The 18100-nt window shown below is 44.8% G+C and overlaps 1 protein-coding gene across 1 annotated transcript; it reads left to right on the top strand.

Moving 5' to 3' along the window:
- The first annotated feature begins 11434 nt into the window (after positions 1-11434).
- On the top strand, positions 11435-15905 carry LOC123136024 (AT-hook motif nuclear-localized protein 2). Its single transcript, XM_044555301.1, has 5 exons — positions 11435-12249; positions 13426-13493; positions 13598-13729; positions 15076-15237; positions 15371-15905. Exons 1-5 carry the CDS (start codon positions 11724-11726, stop codon positions 15656-15658), a joined length of 1176 nt encoding a protein of 391 aa, XP_044411236.1. The 5' UTR covers positions 11435-11723; the 3' UTR covers positions 15659-15905.
- Positions 15906-18100: the final 2195 nt, after the last annotated feature.

The raw sequence follows: 18100 nt of genomic DNA, 5'->3' as shown, positions 1-18100 counted from the left end.
AGCACATACCTTGATAAGATTTTGAAGAAGTTCAAAATGGATCAGTCCAAGAAGGGGTTCTTGCCTGTATTGCAAGGTGTGAGATTGAGCTCGGCTCAATGCCCGACCACGGCAAAAGATAAAGAAGAGATGAGTGTCATCCCCTATGCTTCAGCCATAGGATCTATTATGTATGCCATGCTGTGTACCAGACCTGATGTAAACCTTGCCGTAAGTTTGGTAGGAAGGTACCAAAGTAATCCCGGCAAGGAACACTGGACAGCGGTCAAGAATATCCTGAAGTACCTGAAAAGGACAAAGGACATGTTTCTCGTTTATGAAGGTGACGAAGAGCTCACCGTAAAGGGTTACGTCGACGCTAGCTTCGACACAGATCTGGATGACTCTAAGTCAAAAACCGGATACGTGTATATGTTGAATGGTGGAGCAGTAAGCTGGTGCAGCTGCAAGCAGAGCGTTGTGACGGGATCTACATGTGAAGAGGAGTACATGGCAGCCTTGGAGGCAGCGCATGAAGCTATTTGGGTGAAGGAGTTCATCACCGACCTAGGAGTCATACCCAATGCGTCGGGGCCGATCAAACTCTTCTGTGACAACACTGGAGCCATTGCCCTTGCCAAGGAGCCCAGGTTTCACAAGAAGACCAGGCACATCAAGCGTCGTTTCAACTCCATCCGTGAAAATGTTCAAGATGGAGACATAGATATTTGCAAAGTACATACGGATCTGAATGTCGCAGATCCGTTGACTAAACCTCTCTCGCGAGCAAAACATGATCAACACTAGAACTCTATGGGTGTTCGATTCATCACAATGTCACTAGATTATTGACTCTAGTAAAAGTGGGAGACTGTTGGAAATATGCCCTAGAGGCAATAATAAAAGTGTTATTATTATATTTCTTTGTTCATGATGATTGTCTTTTATTCATGCTATAACTGTATTATCCGGAAATCGTAATACACGTGTGAATACATAGACCATAACATGTCCCTAGTAAGCCTCTAGTTGACTAGCTCGTTGGTCAACAGATAGTCATGGTTTCCTGACTATGGACATCAGATGTCATTGACAACGGGATCACATCATTAGGAGAATGATGTGATGGACAAGACCCAATCCTAAGCATAGCACAAGATCGTGTAGTTAGTTTTGCTAGAGCTTTTTCAATGTCAAGTATCTCTTCCTTAGACCATGAGATCGTGTAACTCCCGAATACCGTAAGAGTGCTTTGGGTGTACCAAACGTCACAACGTAACTGGGTGACTATAAAGGTGCACTACAGGTATCTCCGAAAGTGTCTGTTGGGTTGACACGGATTGAGACTGGGATTTGTCACTCCGTATGACGGAGAGGTATCTCTGGGCCCACTCAGTAATGCATCATCATAATGAGCTCAAAGTGACCAAGTGGTTGGTCACGGGATCATGCATTACGGTACGAGTAAAGTGACTTGCCGGTAACGAGACTGAACGAGGTATTGGGATACCGACGATCGAGTCTCAGGCAAGTAACATACCGATTGACAAAGGGAATTGTATACGGGGTTGTCTAATCCTCGACATCGTGGTTCATCCGATGAAATCATCGAGGAGCATGTGGGAGCCAACATGGGTATCCAGATCCCGTTGTTGGTTATTGCCCGAGAACCGTCTCGGTCATGTCTACGTGTCTCCCGAACCCGTAGGGTCTACACACTTAAGGTTCGGTGACGCTAGGGTTGTATGAATATGAGTATGCAGCATACTGAATGTTGTTCGGAGTCCCGGATGAGATCCTGGACGTCACGAGGAGTTTCGGAATGGTCCGGAGGTAAAGAATTATATATAGGAAGTGGTATTTCGGCCATCGGGAAAGTTTCGGGGTCACCCGGTATTGTATCGGGACCACCGGAAGGGTCCCGGGGGTCCACCGGGTGGGGCCACCCATCCCGGAGGGCCCCATGGGCTGAAGTGGGAGGGGAACCAGCCCATAGTGGGCTGGTGCGCCCCCTAGGCCCACCCCCTGCGCCTAGGGTTGAAACCCTAGGGTGGGGGGCGCACCACATGCCTTGGGGGGCACTCCACCCTCCCTGGCCGCCGCCCCCTTGGGAGATTGAATCTCCCAGGGCCGGCGCCCCCCCACTTGGGGGCCTATATAATGGAGGGCAGGGGGAGGGTAGCCGCACCCTGTGCATTGGCGCCTCCCTCCCCCTGCTACACCTCGTCCTCCTCCCGCAGCAGCTTGGCGAAGCCCTGCCGGAGTTCTGCTGCATCCACCACCACACCGTCGTGCTGATGGATCATCATCAACCTATCCTTTCCCCTTGCTGGATCAAGAAGGAGGAGATGTCTCCCGTCCCGTACGTGTGTTGAACGCGGAGGTGCTGTCCGTTCAGCACTTGGTCATCGGTGATCTGAATCACGGCGAGTACGACTCCATCGTCACCATCCCCTTGAACGCTTCCGCACGCGATCTACAAGTGGTATGTAGATGCAAACTCACTCCCTTGACTCGTTGCTTAGATGAACTCATAGATGGATCTTGGTGAAACCGTAGGAAAAATTTTAATTTTCTGCAACATTCCCCAACAGTTAGAATCATTACTATGTAATCTAGATTATTGACTCTAGTGCAAGTGGGAGACTGAAGGAAATATGCCCTATAGGCAATAATAAAGTTATTATTTATTTCCTTAATTCATGGTAAATGTTTATTATTCATGCTAGAATTGTATTAACCGGAAACTTAGTACATGTGTGAATACATAGACAAAACATATAGTCCCTAGTATGCCTCCACTTGACTAGCTCGTTAATCAAAGATGGTTATGTTTCCTAACCATAGACATGTGTTGTCATTTGATGAACGGGATCACATTATTAGGAGAATGATGTGATGTACATGACCCATTCGTTAGCTTAGCATTATGATCGTGTTAGTTTCATTGCTACTGCTTTCTTCATGACATATACAAGTTCCTCAGACTATGAGATTATGCAACTCCCGTATACCGGAGGAACACTTTGTGTGCTACCAAACATCACAACATAAATGGGTGATTATAAAGGTGCTCTACAGGTGTCTCCAAAGGTGTTTGTTGGGTTGGCATAGATCGAGATTAGGATTTGTCACTCCGTGTTTCGGAGAGGTATCTCCGGGCCCTTCTCGGTAATACTCATCACTATAAGCGTTGCAAGCATTGTGATTAATGAGTTAGTTGCGGGATGAAGTATTACGGAACGAGTAAAGAGACTTGCCGGTAATGAGATTGAACTAGGTATTGAGATACCAACGATCGAATCTCGGCCAAGTAACATACCAATGACAAAGGGAACAACGTATGTTGTTATGCGGTTTGACCGATAAGGATCTTCGTAGAATATGTAGGAACCAATATGAGCATCAAGGTTCCTCTATTGGTTATTGACCGGAGACGTGTCTCGGTCATGTCTACATAGTTCTCGAACCCGTAGGGTCCGCACGCTTAACGTTCGATGACGATTGGTATTATGAGTTTATGTGATATGATGTACTGAAGATTGTTCAGAGTCCCAGAGCTGATCACGGACATGACAAGGAGTCTCGAAATGGTCGAGACATAAAAATTGATATATTGGACGACTATATTCGGACACCGAAAGTGTTCCGGAGAAGTTTCGGATATAACCGGAGTACCGGGGGTTACCGGACCCCCCCCCCCCCCCCGGGAAGCTATTGGGCCTCATGGGCCTTAGTGGAGAAGAGAGAGGGCAGCTAGGAGGTAGCGCGCGGCCCCCCTTGCCCCAGTGCGAATTGGACAAGGGGAAGGGGTGGCGGCCCCCCTCTTCTTCTTTCTCTCCACCTCCTCCTTCCCCCTCTTCTCCTTCTTGGACTAGGAAAGGTGGGAGACCTACTCCTACTAGGAGTAGGAGTCCTCCCCCTTGGCGCACTCCTTGTTGGCCGCCGGCCTCCTCCTCCCCTACTTTATATACGGGGGAGGGGGCACCCCAAAGACACACAAGTTGACAATTGTTTTAGCCGTGTGCGGTGCCCCCCTCCATAGTTACACACCTCGGTCATATCGTCATAGTGCTTAGGCGAAGCCCTACGCCGGTAACTTCGTCATCACCGTCGCCATGCCATCGTGCTGACGGAACTCTCCCTCGGCCTCAACTGTATCAAGAGTACGAGGGACGTCATCGAGCTGAATGTGTGCTGAACACGGAGGTGTCGTACGTTCGGTGCTGAGATCGGTCGGATCATGAAGACGTATGACTACATCAATCGTGTTGTCATAACGCTTCCGTTTTCGGTCTATGAGAGTACGTAGACACACTTTCCCCTCTCATTGCTATGCATCACCTAGATAGATCTTGCGTGATTGTAGGAATTTTTTTGAAATTACCGCATTCCCCAACAGCCGCGTGGGCGGGGGTCGGGGGTGGGGGCGGCGGCGCGGGTGAGGTGAGGGTTGGGAGAGAGAGAGGGGAGGGTGAGGTGAGGTGGGGCACGTGGGGTGGGGCCGGGGGAAACGGCCGTTAAAATGGCCAGATTCTTTGTCGTCCGCTGGCTGACGGCAAAGGATCTTTGCCGTCGGCTAGCTGACGGCAAATAATCTGGTCGTTAGGTCGTTCTTACAGTCCGCCACCCACCATCTTTGTCGTCTGCTAGAGGACGGCAAAGATTCTATGTCGTCAGCTAGCTGGCGGCAAAGAGAAGGCTGACGGCAAACACCTTCTTTGTCGTCGGCTCTTTCTTTGCCGTCAGCTTTACTCAAGCTGATGGCAAAGAGCTTCTTTGCCGTCAGCCAGCCGACGGCAAAGAGATGGCTGACGGCAAAGATCCTGATTCCAGTAGTGAATGCATCCCCTTAGTCCCAAAGATGGTGAAGCGCCATATAGTCGACGTTCACATAACACAACTAAGGGAATCACAACATACATACCATCCAAATATCGAACGAATATCAAATTCACATGATTACTTGCAACATGACTTCTCCCATGTCCTCAAGAACAAAATAAACTACTCACAAATACTCCCTCCATCCGGAAATATTTGTTGCAGGAATGGACGTATCTAGACATATTTTAGTGTTAGATACATCCATTTTTAGTCATTTCTACGACAAGTATTTTCGGACAGAGGGAGTAATATTCATGCTCAAGATCAGAGGAGTAATAAATATCATAATGGACCTGAACATATAATCTTCCACCAACTAGCATCAACTACAAGATGTAATCAACACTACTAGGTCACACACAAGTACCAATATGAGGTTTTGGCACAAGATTGAACACACAAGATGAACTAGAGTTTTGAGATGAGATGGTGCTCGTGAATATGTTGATGAAGATTGATCCTCCTAAGGTGAGAGGGTTGTTGGTGATGACGATGGCTTCGATTTCCCCCTCCCGGAGGGAAGTGTCCCCGGCGGAATCTTTCCGCTGGATAGCAAAAGTGCTCCTGCCTAAGTTCCTCCTTGAGACGGCGGCGCTTTGTCCCAAAATTCCTCTCCTTATTTTTTTCTAGGTCAAAAGACCTTATGTACCAGAAGATGGGTACCAGAGGTGGACCAGGGAGCCGACTACCCAGCAAGGCGCGCCTGGAGGGGATGGTGCACCCTGTTTCCTAGTGGGCACCTGGGTGGCCCCTTTGGTATTTCTTTTCTCCAATATTTTTTATATATTCCAAAATAATTCTTCGTAAAATTTCAGCTCATTTGGAGATGTGCAAAATAGGTATCTCTCACATAACTTTTTCAGGTCCAGAATTCCAGCTGCCGATATTCTCCCTCTTTGTGTAAACCTTGCATATTATGAGAGAAAAGGCATTAGAATTACTCCACAAAGTGTTACATTGAATAAAAATACTATAAATAATAGTAGGAAAACATGATGCAAAATTGACGTATCAGCAGCAACCTCCTTACTCGGGTTTGTGTTTTCGTCACTCACGCAACCCACTATAAGTGAATTATGAACGTATTGCAACACCCTACATCGGTAATCCCACACGCTTGCACGACACGGAGGGCGCCATAGGACAGCACCAAAATAACACATACAACTCAAACCAATCACGATCATCAATCAACCCATAGGACAAAACAAATCTACTCAAACATCATAGGATGAGAACACATCATTGGATAATAATATGTTGCATAAAGCACCATGTTTAAGTAGAGGTTACAACGGGAAGAGAGAGGTTACACCACAGCATAGAGGGAAAGAGAGTTAGTGTTGACGACGACGAAGTTGTTGGTGTACATCGCCGTCACGATGATTGTCGTGGCGGCGTTTCGATGCCACTAGGAGAGAGGGGGAGAGAGCCCCCCTCATTCTTCTGCCTGCTTGGCCTCCCCCCTAGATGGAAGGAGAGTTTAACCTCTGGTCCATGGCCGCCATGGCTCCCAGAAGGCAGGAGCCCCTTCAAGATTGGATCTCTCTCTGTGTTTCTCTTCTGTTTCACAACCCTCTTTCTGACTGAAAACCGTTTTTTATATTCCCGGAGATCCGTAACTCCGATTGGGATGAAATTTCGAGGTGATTTTTATCCTTAAATTATCTTTCTTGCAGCGAAAGAAGGGCTCCAACCGACCTATGAGGTGCCCACAAGGAAAGGGGGTGCGACCAGGGGGTAGGTCGCACCCTGTTGCCTTGTGGAGCCCTCGAGCACCGTCTTGTATTGATTCTTCCTCACAAAAATCACACATGTTTCAAAATAAATCTCCATGAAATTTTATCGTGTTTGGACTTCGTTTGGTATGGTTTTTCTGTAAAACAAAAAACATGCGAAAAAACAGAAACTAGCACTGGGCACTAGATTAATAAGTTAGTACATAAAAATAATATAAAAGTCTACAAAAATCATGTAAATTTATTATAAACATGACATGAATACTTTATAAATTATGGATATATTAAAGACGTATCACTGCCATGCACCTAAAGGCAGGTGTAATAAGTCACTCAAGCTGCGTCTGGTGGATTGGGATACCCGCAGCATGGAGTACACACCATAGCTATAGTTCCCACTGTAAAATATAGATGTGAATGATGTATTACAGTACTATTTCTTCTGAGTCAAACCAGAACTAGAGCTTTATATTGTATTGTTTACATAGATCACACAAATCTACATTTTTGTATTAAACAAGAAGCCACAAGCGTGTCATATATATCATATTCGTACCAGTCAAAATATGTTCCCCGATATAATAACAATTCAGTCAAATTATTGTGTCTCCAAAATAGAATATGTATTGTATGATGTGCTGATTAATAATATAGTACGGCGGCCACCATGAAATGGACCCAGATGCATGTGAATACTTTGGAAGATAATCAAGTAGCTGCTTCTACACTCTTCTGTAATGCATAAACTAGTAGCACACGTTATCAACTACTAATTAATAGAACGCATATAATAATATATTTAAATGACATTTACTTGTATAACTTTGTATCCAAGTATGCTTTTTCTTTCTCAAAAGAAAAGGGTACAAGACTGTTCTTTGCTTGAACAACTTTAATTTTACAGAGGCCAATTTGGCGAGTTTCTTTGTGACATATGAACTTTGCACAAATCATATATTCAAACTGTAGTACCTCACAAAAAAATTAGGCGGTTGACCTAAAATACCATGGTCGTACAGGAAAAACTCCCTCTAAGAACCCAGCTCAGAGTTGACTTGGAGTTGACCATATTGTACCGGTGACATGTTTTTAGGTAAAGCGCACAGAAGCATATTAGTGGGTAAGATTCAGCTAAATTTCTCTCCTTGTTCATACCATATGGTACTATTTAATTATGGTAGAACAGTTGAAAGTTTGTGCGTGGGTTGAAGGATGGTCTTCATATGATAATCTAGTGCCATGCCACTTGCGCTAAAGCTGGTTTGGCATGCACTGATCTTTCCTTGGCCAAAGTTCATTTTGTATATTATTAATTCCAAGGTGTTATCATCGATCTAGGCTAGAATAATAACACCCATCATCATATCCAACTGCCTCGATGATTCATCTTTCTATTTAAAACCAAGTACTAATTGACTTAATCAATTAATTAGCTAGTCGATAACATTGATCAGATTAATCTGGATAGGTAAAATGAAAATAGATCCATCTTGCAGCGGCAAAGATATTTTTAATGTATTTTCAATAGTCTATATCTAATATTTTTCATATTGAACTATATAGGTTGTTCAGTGGTGGGCGAGAGGCCCTTTTCCACTAAGTACTCAATTAAAAATCCGTGGAATTTTTAGATTGAAAAATAAAGCTATACTTTTGCTTTCCATCCACCATCTATACATTTATTAATTATAATGTCTCATCGCGAAGGGGGTTATAAAATTGTCCATGAAAAAGAAATGACAATATAAAAATGCTCTTTTACAAAAGACACCTGAAAGTTTCTACAAGTTCAGATCATACATGCCATTTGGTTTTCATTGGGACTGAACGGCACACGGAGTGGCAACCCAAATTGTTCTTATCCATAGGCTACCGCCTGATTAGATAAAAATATACATGAAATATTCTGAACCTAACTATGGGCTGCATCTATCGCATGCCTAACCCTATTGTGCTTTGAACAAGTTCTATAAATTTGACAAACATTTTTTTAATATTGTTTCCATTGGTGAACAAAAGGTAGATGGATTGTGTAGCAAAAGAAAATCTTCAAGAGACCGGCCAGCCGTTTGCGATATTCAAACCAGCCAAGTGAGATGGTTAGGAAAGGTCCGCGATGAATGTTGGATTTTTGAATTTCCGCAGAAATTGAGTTGGCTTCATGAATCTTTATCGTAACTAAACATATATGGAACCACAAGCCACGATTACCTCGAATTCTCGAGTAACTATCATACATTAGCATTTCCGATAAAGTTATTCCTTTGCGCACAATCACCTTTATACCTGATTTAGATTATTTTAAATTCCACACATTTTTAATGTAATTACCCCATTGTCAAGCATAATTCCAATCCTTTTTACCTAACAACCCATTTACAAAATATTTAGGGAAATCACAGGGAGATGGTTTGCATATTTTTCATCAAAGTGCTTTTGTGATACTACATATTAAAAATAGCCGTCATTTTTAGAAAAATATCAGTAAGTAGGCATAGTTATGAATTTTAATAAATTAGAGGAGGGCTGCTCGGGCACCCTAGCGCCGTCGCCTCCAGGCCCTCCCTTCCCCCCATGCTTCTCCGCAGCCGCCGGAGAAGACGACGGACGGCTGACCTTCCTCCTCTCCCCGTGAGGGGATCTCTGGCCAAAACGTGATGGCGAACCTGGTCGCCCGGCGTGGAGGCGGAGTAGGCACGATGGGGCGGCGGCCCGATCGGATTCCGGCGGCGGGTGTGCCTCCACGGCTGTGGGGGCAGCGTGGGGCCGGCCATGGCGGCTGGCGGCGGCGGATCTGGGGCCCCCACCCCAGATCGGTTCCCCTCCAGATGGTGTGGGCTCGGGCGCCGGCCTGGCGGCCCTAAGCGGCGGTGGGCACGCACCGAGGTTGCCTCCACTCACCGGCGTGGTTGGGGGTGCCAAAGGTGTGTGCATGAGGCCGGCATCGTTCGGAGTCGGCTCTGACATGCGTGGCGGTGAGAATCTGGCAGGCGGTGGCCGGCTGTGAATCCCGGTAGCGTCATCTCTGACTCGATCTGCTCCTGTTCGTGCTAGTTCCAATACCTACCCGGTGCGGGCTAGACGGATCTGGCGGGTGGGCATGGATCCGGGGGAAACTCCCGACCGGCGTGGTGGCCGCACCAAAGTCGACGCCCTCGGCGACGATTCCCTTCCTGGAGGCTTTGTTGTGGATCCTACGCCCCCACCTTTGCCATGAGCGCAGGCGAAAGCCTCTATTCCTCTGATTGGGCGACAGAGGCCCTTTGGTGTCGTGTTCCTTCCTGAAGGCGTCAGCCGAGGACTGCTCAGGGTGGTGGAGTTGCTGGTAGTTCGGAGTCGATGCAAGATGGCATGTAGGTGGAGCGGTGTGGCATCAACAGTATCATCGACGGTGGGTCTCGGCGGCATGGCGCAGTGGAGATTCGGCGTCCAATGCATGGAGATGGGCTCGCGCAGGAGGAGGAAGCTGTCTGGCGTCATGGTGGCGTTGATGGCAGAGAGGCCTGGCATGGTCGGTGCATCAGTTCTGCTCTGAGGATGGACCGATGGAAGATGGAGGTGACGGCCTTTGCAGCGTGCGGTGCTCACGAGTGTGTCGGACCGATGTGTGCACCAATCCAGATAGTGGCTTGGATGGGACACCCAGCTTTGGATGTTAGGTTTTGGTGTGATGTCTGTTTGGTATTAGGCCCGGACATTCGGCACAACTTCATCAACGGGATAGGAGTAGCAACAGCGTTGCCAAGTTGGTGGCTTCAGACTTATTGATGTATCACCTTGTATGGTCTTTGTGAATAATTAATAATAATATGGTTGCAAGCATCGTTCAGATGCAGAGGCCAGGGATACATCCTCCATTTCTAAAAAATGAATTTTAATAAATTTGTCCTATGGTGACTGATTTTTTTTTAACTTTAGACATATATGTAGTTGTGAAAACAATGATAGTTTCAATACAAACCACATATATGACCCAGTTAGAAACAAAATAGTAACCCTGTACTTGCAAAGCATGGTTCACTAACAAAATTTTAACACTAAAAGTAATTTCTTTAGAATTTTAAAGTACATTTTCTTATTTGTATAATTTTTCCTCTTGAATACTGACGTGGAAGAAGAAAAATGTATAAGATACATTGCTTTTGTGCGCTTGCCCACGTTAAATTCTCCAGCCCAAAAATATATAGATATAGCACCACCCTAACTTGTGCTTTTATATCAATATAGATAATATAGCAAAAATACATATTAATTTATATAACGTCAAATGGAGAAAAGTTATCAAGACCAAGTATGTATGATTTCTAAAATAGATTGATGGTGTGTAAAATCCAAAGCAGAATAGAGATACATTTGTGTGCGCACACAAATGACAATTAAAATGCCCCCTGCAAAAAAAAAGGGGGACAATTAAAGTGGGCAGCATTCAAAAACTCTCCCTCTCCTGTCTCCAATTTCTCACAATTTAGATGACCAAACCACAAAAAAGCGCCCCCAAAACATAAACAAATCCCCAGTCACACCGCATATTTCGAAATTAGCACCACCAAGATTAAAAAATCAACCCCCTAGACTAAAAAAAAATAAAGAAAACAGTTAAATAATGAACCCCCACCACCATCATTTTCCCCTCCCTATTAATTAACCGGTTCACCAACCCAAAAAAATACAGAAAGAATCATATAATATTTTTAAAATATTCCACCCATTTGCAATAAATGTTTCCTTTGTTTAGATTATCACTTTAATTTTGTATTTATTAAAAAAACAATTCCATCTCTTTTTATTTCCTCTCTGCATTTCTTTCTTTGCCATCTCTTTCTGTCTGTGTTCGTTTCCTTCTTCCCTCTCTCTCCCTCCTCTGTCTCTCTCTCCTGCTCTTGAGTTCCTCGCCGGCCGGCCGGATCGCCGGAGTACTACACCGGTTGTGGTTGGTTGTTCTCGCCGGAGTTCGGGTTCTGGGCTCGAACTCAGGTTTGGACGTCGGAGTTGGGGCTTTTGGTTCGAGTTTCCTTCTCCTCCTGCCTGCCGCTGCTTGATCGTGGTGCTCGTGTGGAGAGCGGAGTGGCTCTGTCTGATGGTCGAGGCGTCCCGGCGAGGAGGAAAGTAGGGCTTGGCATGGAGACAGCGATGGAGACCCCGCCGCCGGCGGCAGAGACGAAGAAGGAGCCGACGCCGCCCGCGGCCGCGCAGCCTGCGCCAGAGACCAAGAAGGAGCCGACGCCGCCGGCTCCTGCGCCTGCTCCTGCTCCTTCTCCTCCTGCTGCGCCGGCGGCGGTGGTGGTGGCAGCAGCGAGAGGGGACGGGAAGCGGAAGAGGGGGCGGCCGAGGAAGTACGGGCCGGACGGGGGCCTGCTGCGGCCGCTGAACGCGACGCCGATCTCGGCGTCGGTGCCGGACGACTCCGGCGGGGGGCACTACACGCCCGCGTCCGCCGTGGGGGCCGCCATGAAGCGGGGCAGGGGGCGGCCCGTGGGGTTCATCAGCCGCGCGGCGCCCGTGGTGGCGATGCCGATGCCGATGCCGGTACCGGTGACGGCCGCCACGCCGACCCCCGCGGTGGTCGTCTCAACGCCACCACCCCCCGCGCCCATGTCCTCATCCGTCGCCGCCGCCGCCGCCGCCGCCCCGACGCCGCCCCTAGGTACGGAACCCCTCCCACTCCCTCATCTCATACAGAATTCAGAGTCGTACTACTCCTAACAAATTTCAGAGAAAATCTCCAGTAGTTTCGTGCGATCTTCGCCCGTCTCAAATCGGAATCCAAGGCCGCAGCATTTTACTATGATTGATCGATTATTTTAGTTGAGATTAGATAGACATATCCGGGGCTTGGGTGGGTGGTGCCATGTGGTGATGGCTGAGAGAGACAGCCAGGACCAGGAGGAAGAGACCGAGGGACAGGGACCATCTATCTGGTCTTAGTCTTAGGTAGGTCTACTAGGTGAACTGAAAGACCCAAGCACCTTTCAGATGCTCTGTTTGCCCCTAAGAATGACGGCGAACCAAACACGCGCCTAACTTGGCCAAATTTTGCCAAAATCACGGCGAATCAGGCCCTCGAGACTGACTGACTGACTGACTTGCTGAACCAGCTATGCAACACTTGTGAACTGATTGGTATGCAAGTTGTTAAGCCTAGTGTATGCATCTCCCTTCAAAAGTTCCAGGTTTGCCTGTCCAGGACTCTGTTTTCAGTGGTGCAGAACCTGAGGTGTGGAGCATTTGTGTGCCAGTGTCTGGAGCTGTATCTTGGCCTGCTTCTGGCGTGTTAAAAGGAAGAGGTGCCCTTTGATTTGGGCCTGTAAATTTGTTTCCTTGTAGTTCTAGAAATAACTTGTATGACTAGTTACTATATCGATCGGACTACTTGGTTTGCAGATGAGTAGGTGTTGTCTGAATATAATTTTTGGTGATGGTTGCTAAGCATCTTGTATCAGAGAAAACTATCTGTGAAGTTGCTTCTGGTGCATTTCTGAAAGTGGTCACCAATACTTTTTTTCTAGGAGAGTTAGTGTCGGAGGAAAACACTAGTCTGGGTGCATTGATCGGATATAATTGTTGCTACATCGCAAAAAAGTAAAAAGAACTGAACTGTTGTTTCTATGGTGAGTGTTATAGGCTTATAGCTGATATGGCTGTTGATCGTTCGTAATAACTACTGCATTATACGAGGCCCTAACATCTGATAAAAATTTGTTGAAGACATTGTTATTCCGACGTCATGCTTATAAAAATTAATGCTTGTGGAATATTCAAAATGCACAATCTCCTGAAGATTATCTACCCTTATCCTGAGAGGCTCTGTATTCATGAACAGGTGACGTGGTAGGGTGTGCTTCCGGCGCAAATTTTACACCTCATATCTTGAATGTTGCTACCGGTGAGGTATGATACCATGAAACCCCGTTACCTTGAATTTAGCTCTATCTGAATTTCATATATAATTTCTCATGCCATGACTAGTTACTCTCTTTGTTTTGTTGCATCAGGATATTAATATGAAGGTTATATCTTTCTCCCAACAAGGTCCAAGGGCAATTTGCATTCTGTCTGCTAATGGTGTGATTTCGAATGTTACGTTGCGTCAGCATGATTCTTTAGGTGGTACGGTGACTTACGAGGTTTGTTGTCTTTTCTCTGCAAACCAATGATATTCCTGTATTCGGTTCCTTGCCTTTCAAAAGGTCAATGAATGATGTGTGAATATGCACATTGTGAGTACCAGTTCTGAAACTGTAGTAGTTGTGGTAGAAAATTGGTCAAGTTTGGGAGTTTCCCAAAAAGCACAAGGCTATACTGAGCAGTTTTGAAACTGTAGTAAGTGTGCAGCCACCTCGAAAGCAGGTGAAAACTAAGAAATAGAAAGAGATAGAAAATGAAGAAAAAGGTTGCAGTCAAAGCCACAACAAATTGAAATATATGTACTGCCACGCCACCATGTTTTGCCGAGTCTTGTACTAAGTCATGATCAGGAATTTTCCATAACGCAAAACTACTTTTATCATCTCCATGATGAATGGTAGATGCAGGAAATGTAATGGAAACTAGTAGCAGGTCACGCTGAAGAAGTTGCATAGAATTTATGTGCATAAGTAGTGGAAAATATATGAACCTCTGTCCTCCAAATTTCCAACAACTGATGTGTGCACATCACTGGTTCAATTTGATAAACATCTAGCCTGTCAAATTTCCGATGACTGTTGTGTGCAAGCATTTGCGCACTGTGAGTGCTAATTATAATACTGTAGTACCCTGCCGTAAAATTTGTCTAGTTCTGAAAAATTCTCGGATGTATTCGGCCACATCTACTATAGGTGAAAATAAGGAACAAAAGGGAGTTTTTATAAGATCAACGGGAACAAAAAGGGAGTAGCAACTGAAACAACACGAAAGCGAAATGATTGTGCTGCCGCCATCTTTTGACTTGAGGACTTAGGCAAGTCACTGTCAGGAATTTTCCATGATCCACAACTACATTTGTCTTCTCCAAGATGAACTGTAAATGCCACGAAATTTGGTGGAAAGTGGGAACTAATAGTAGGTCACTCTGAAGAAGTTACATGGAATTTATGTGCATATTTTCCATATGCATCTCAGTCAGTACCTGGTCAGTACTTGTAAGTAGTGGGGAAAGTATAAACGGTGGCGACCTCTCAATCATTCCAACTTTTCTTCCTTTACTGTTTGGACACTTGTGAAATCTCAATCTATTATAGTACAAGTCACTTAATTATACCTTTTTTTTGTAAATCACTTAATCTTGAACTTAACTTGTTCCGAATTCCTATTAACTTCGCAAATTATTTTGCTCATACTTATGTCTCGATCTGCGCCAGCTTTTCATCATCATCGTGTTTGATGTTTCAGTGTTTTGATCATTCAAAATATGCATTAGTTACATAGGCATGGACTTTTTTTTAGCAAAGAACTGATCAGTTTATAATCCTACTGTCTGTGGTTGATTCAGGGCCGGTTTGAGCTGCTTTCCCTGTCCGGATCTTTCACGCCAACCGAGAAGGGCGGATCCAGAGACCGCTGCGGTGGGATGAGCGTCTCTCTAGCAGCCGCCGATGGCCGCGTCATTGGAGGCGGCGTGGCTGGCCTCCTTGTGGCCGCAAGCCCGGTTCAGGTGATCAACCAGCCATTGTTACTTAAGCTAGTTACATTGATGAATGCTAGTACTATACTACCTAATCGAATGAGATGTTGGTAGTACAGTTTCTCTGAACTCTGTCTCAATGTCTGATACGGTTTGCTGTCAGGTTGTGGTGGGAAGCTTCCTTCCGAGTTACCAGATGGAGCAGAACGGCAAGAAGCCGGTGATCGAGATGAAGACGGTGGCGGCGCAGCCGGCCATGGGGTTCACCATCTCCAGCGGCGGCGACATGGAGGACTCGTACAGCGGCAGCCAGGCGCGGGCCGGCAAGGGCGCGTCGGCGTTCAGGGTGGAGAACTGGACCGCGCAGCCGGTGGCGTCGGCGCCGCCCGCCGCCGAGGCGAGGAGGACGCCGTCGTCGGAGGCGGCCAAAGTCCCCGTCTCCGGAGGGTGAAGAGGAGGAGAGCTCGCCAGCCCTGCTCCGTCGTTCAGAAGCCGCAGGAGCTAGCTCGACAAGCTGGGCATGCCTTTCTCTCGCTCGCTCCCAGGGCTCTGCAAACGTGCAGTGAAATTCGGAGGGATTCAAATAGTTGAACATTTATACACCATATGAACTGAACTGAACTGAACTGATCGATGCCGCCAATAGTTCAAAATTTATATATGAATACTTACACCGTGCAATTAATTAATATTCCTTGTGGACCCATTTCAGATTATCCCATACCCCTTCATAATAAAGGGCAAGATGGTCTTTTCTTAAAGTTTTTTTTAGCAGTTGGTCTTTTTGCTAAAGTACATCTACGTCTCGCATTGTATACAAATTGCACAGGTGCTGGGTCGGCCCATTAAGCTACCACGTTTAATATACGTGCAACCTAAAAATACAGGGAAAAGGGAGAGATTATGAGGATTTTTGGTCTTTTTGCTAAAGTACGTCTACAGGGAAAAGGGGAGATTACGAGGATTTGAACACAAGACCTCCCACTAAGTGGCACATGCCGATAGCCACTCCAACCAGCCACTGTTTGTGTTATGTTCTAGCGAGAAATATATAAGAAAACACAGTAGCGTACATACATATGAAATATTTTCTAAAAATATCTGAAAGTTTTATTTTAAAAAATGCAAACAATTTTAAAATGCTTTGTGAACGAAATTTGAGATTTTTTTTTGAAAGTGTACAAATTTTGAAACACAAACAATTCCGAACATCTTTCGAAACATGAACAATTTTTAAAATTTGTTGTTTTCTTTGGGGGGGGGGGTTGTTTGTCCCATTTTCTGTTTCCTTTTTCTATTTTACTTTGATCTTAATTGTATTTAAAAAATCATGAACTGTTTTTAAATCGCGAATCTTTTCTAAATCCATGAACTTTTCAAATTAGGAAACATTATTTTAATACTGTGAACTTTGTTTTCAAATCTGTGAACGTTTTTACACATCCAAGAACTATTTTCAACTTTATGAACTTTTTCCAATGCCTGAGATTTTTTTCCAAATTCATGAACATATGTTTTTAAAATTCATGATTTTTTTCAAATCCATGAATGCTTGGGTAGGCCCAACAGGCACCCGACAGGAGAGATGGCATTGCCTAGTTGGTCTAAAGCCTAAGATTTTTTTCCTTTTCTATTTTTAATTTTTTTCCTTAATTTTTTTTTTCCTTTTTGAAACCTATCTAAAAATTTGAAATATTTTTGCAATGCCAAACATGTTCATATTTTCAAACGTTGTTCACAATTTTTAAAACTATTCTAAAATTAAAAAGTTTGTTCACGTTTACATTTTTTGTTCACAAATTTAAGAAATGTTTGCAATTTGTGGATAATATCAATTTTTGGGAATTTGTCCGCAATTTTAGAAAAAGTGTTCAAGTTTATAAAATTTTCATACACAATTTGAAATTCCATAATTGTTCACTAATTTCAATAGATTGTTAGGATATAGGAGAATGTTCATGTTGATTGATAATGCCCAAAAATGGAAATAACAGAGGCATTCATATGAAAAAAGATCGCATATTTAAAAGATAGGTTCACAGATTTTAAAATGTTCACAAATTTAAGAAATTGAAAACAGAAAATATAAAATAAGAAGAAATAAAGAAAAATAAACCGAAGAAAAAAAGGCAAAAAGAAAAACAGATAGATAAGATGCACAACAAGAAGCGTAAAAGAAGAAGCAAGACACAACAAGTGCGCTGTCCTTTTGGTTACTGCAGGTAGAGATAAACCATGAGGTTGGGTGTTCGATACCTGCTAAACCACTTATTTTTTGAAGCTTAAAAATATAGTAAAATAATAAATGGACGAGGCCGAGGATGGAGGGGGTTTTTGAAGGCCGAGGATGGAGGGGGGACGTGCGCCAGTTGTCTGATGGGCCGGCGGACCTGCTTGTACGAGGTGTTTATACGTTATGGTTAAATGACCATACTATCCTTATACGGTTTGTGAAGGGGGTGTACCGAAGCATGGCTCTTCAAATACTAGTTGAAGATTTATACACCACATGAACAGAACTGAACTGAACTGATCGATGCCGCCAATTAATTAATATTTCTTGTGGACCCATTTTGTTTGTCTTTGTGATTAAAGATATACTCCCTCCGTCCCAAAATAAGTGACTTAAAAATGACTAAACTTTATACTAATTTTAATACAAAGTTGACTCACTTTTGAGTCATTTATTTTGGGACGGAGGGAGTATATACTCGATCACTTGAAGAAAACGAAGCTACTTGTCGTGGATCTTACCTGAGATGGTACTGCTGGTCCAGGATATTTCCAGAGGCAAGATCGACAGCCTACAGCAGCCACTTGGTCTGGGGTTTTCGCCCTGGCGTCTCGGCCACTCTCTCTTTTTCCTTTTTCGGGTGCGTCGCCTGCTCAGCTT

This window comes from Triticum aestivum, chromosome 6B (genome assembly GCF_018294505.1).
Source record: "Triticum aestivum cultivar Chinese Spring chromosome 6B, IWGSC CS RefSeq v2.1, whole genome shotgun sequence".
Lineage (NCBI taxonomy): Eukaryota > Viridiplantae > Streptophyta > Magnoliopsida > Poales > Poaceae > Triticum > Triticum aestivum.
The sequence above is the reverse complement of the archived record's forward strand: the minus strand, read 5'-3'. Positions and strand labels throughout refer to the sequence as shown.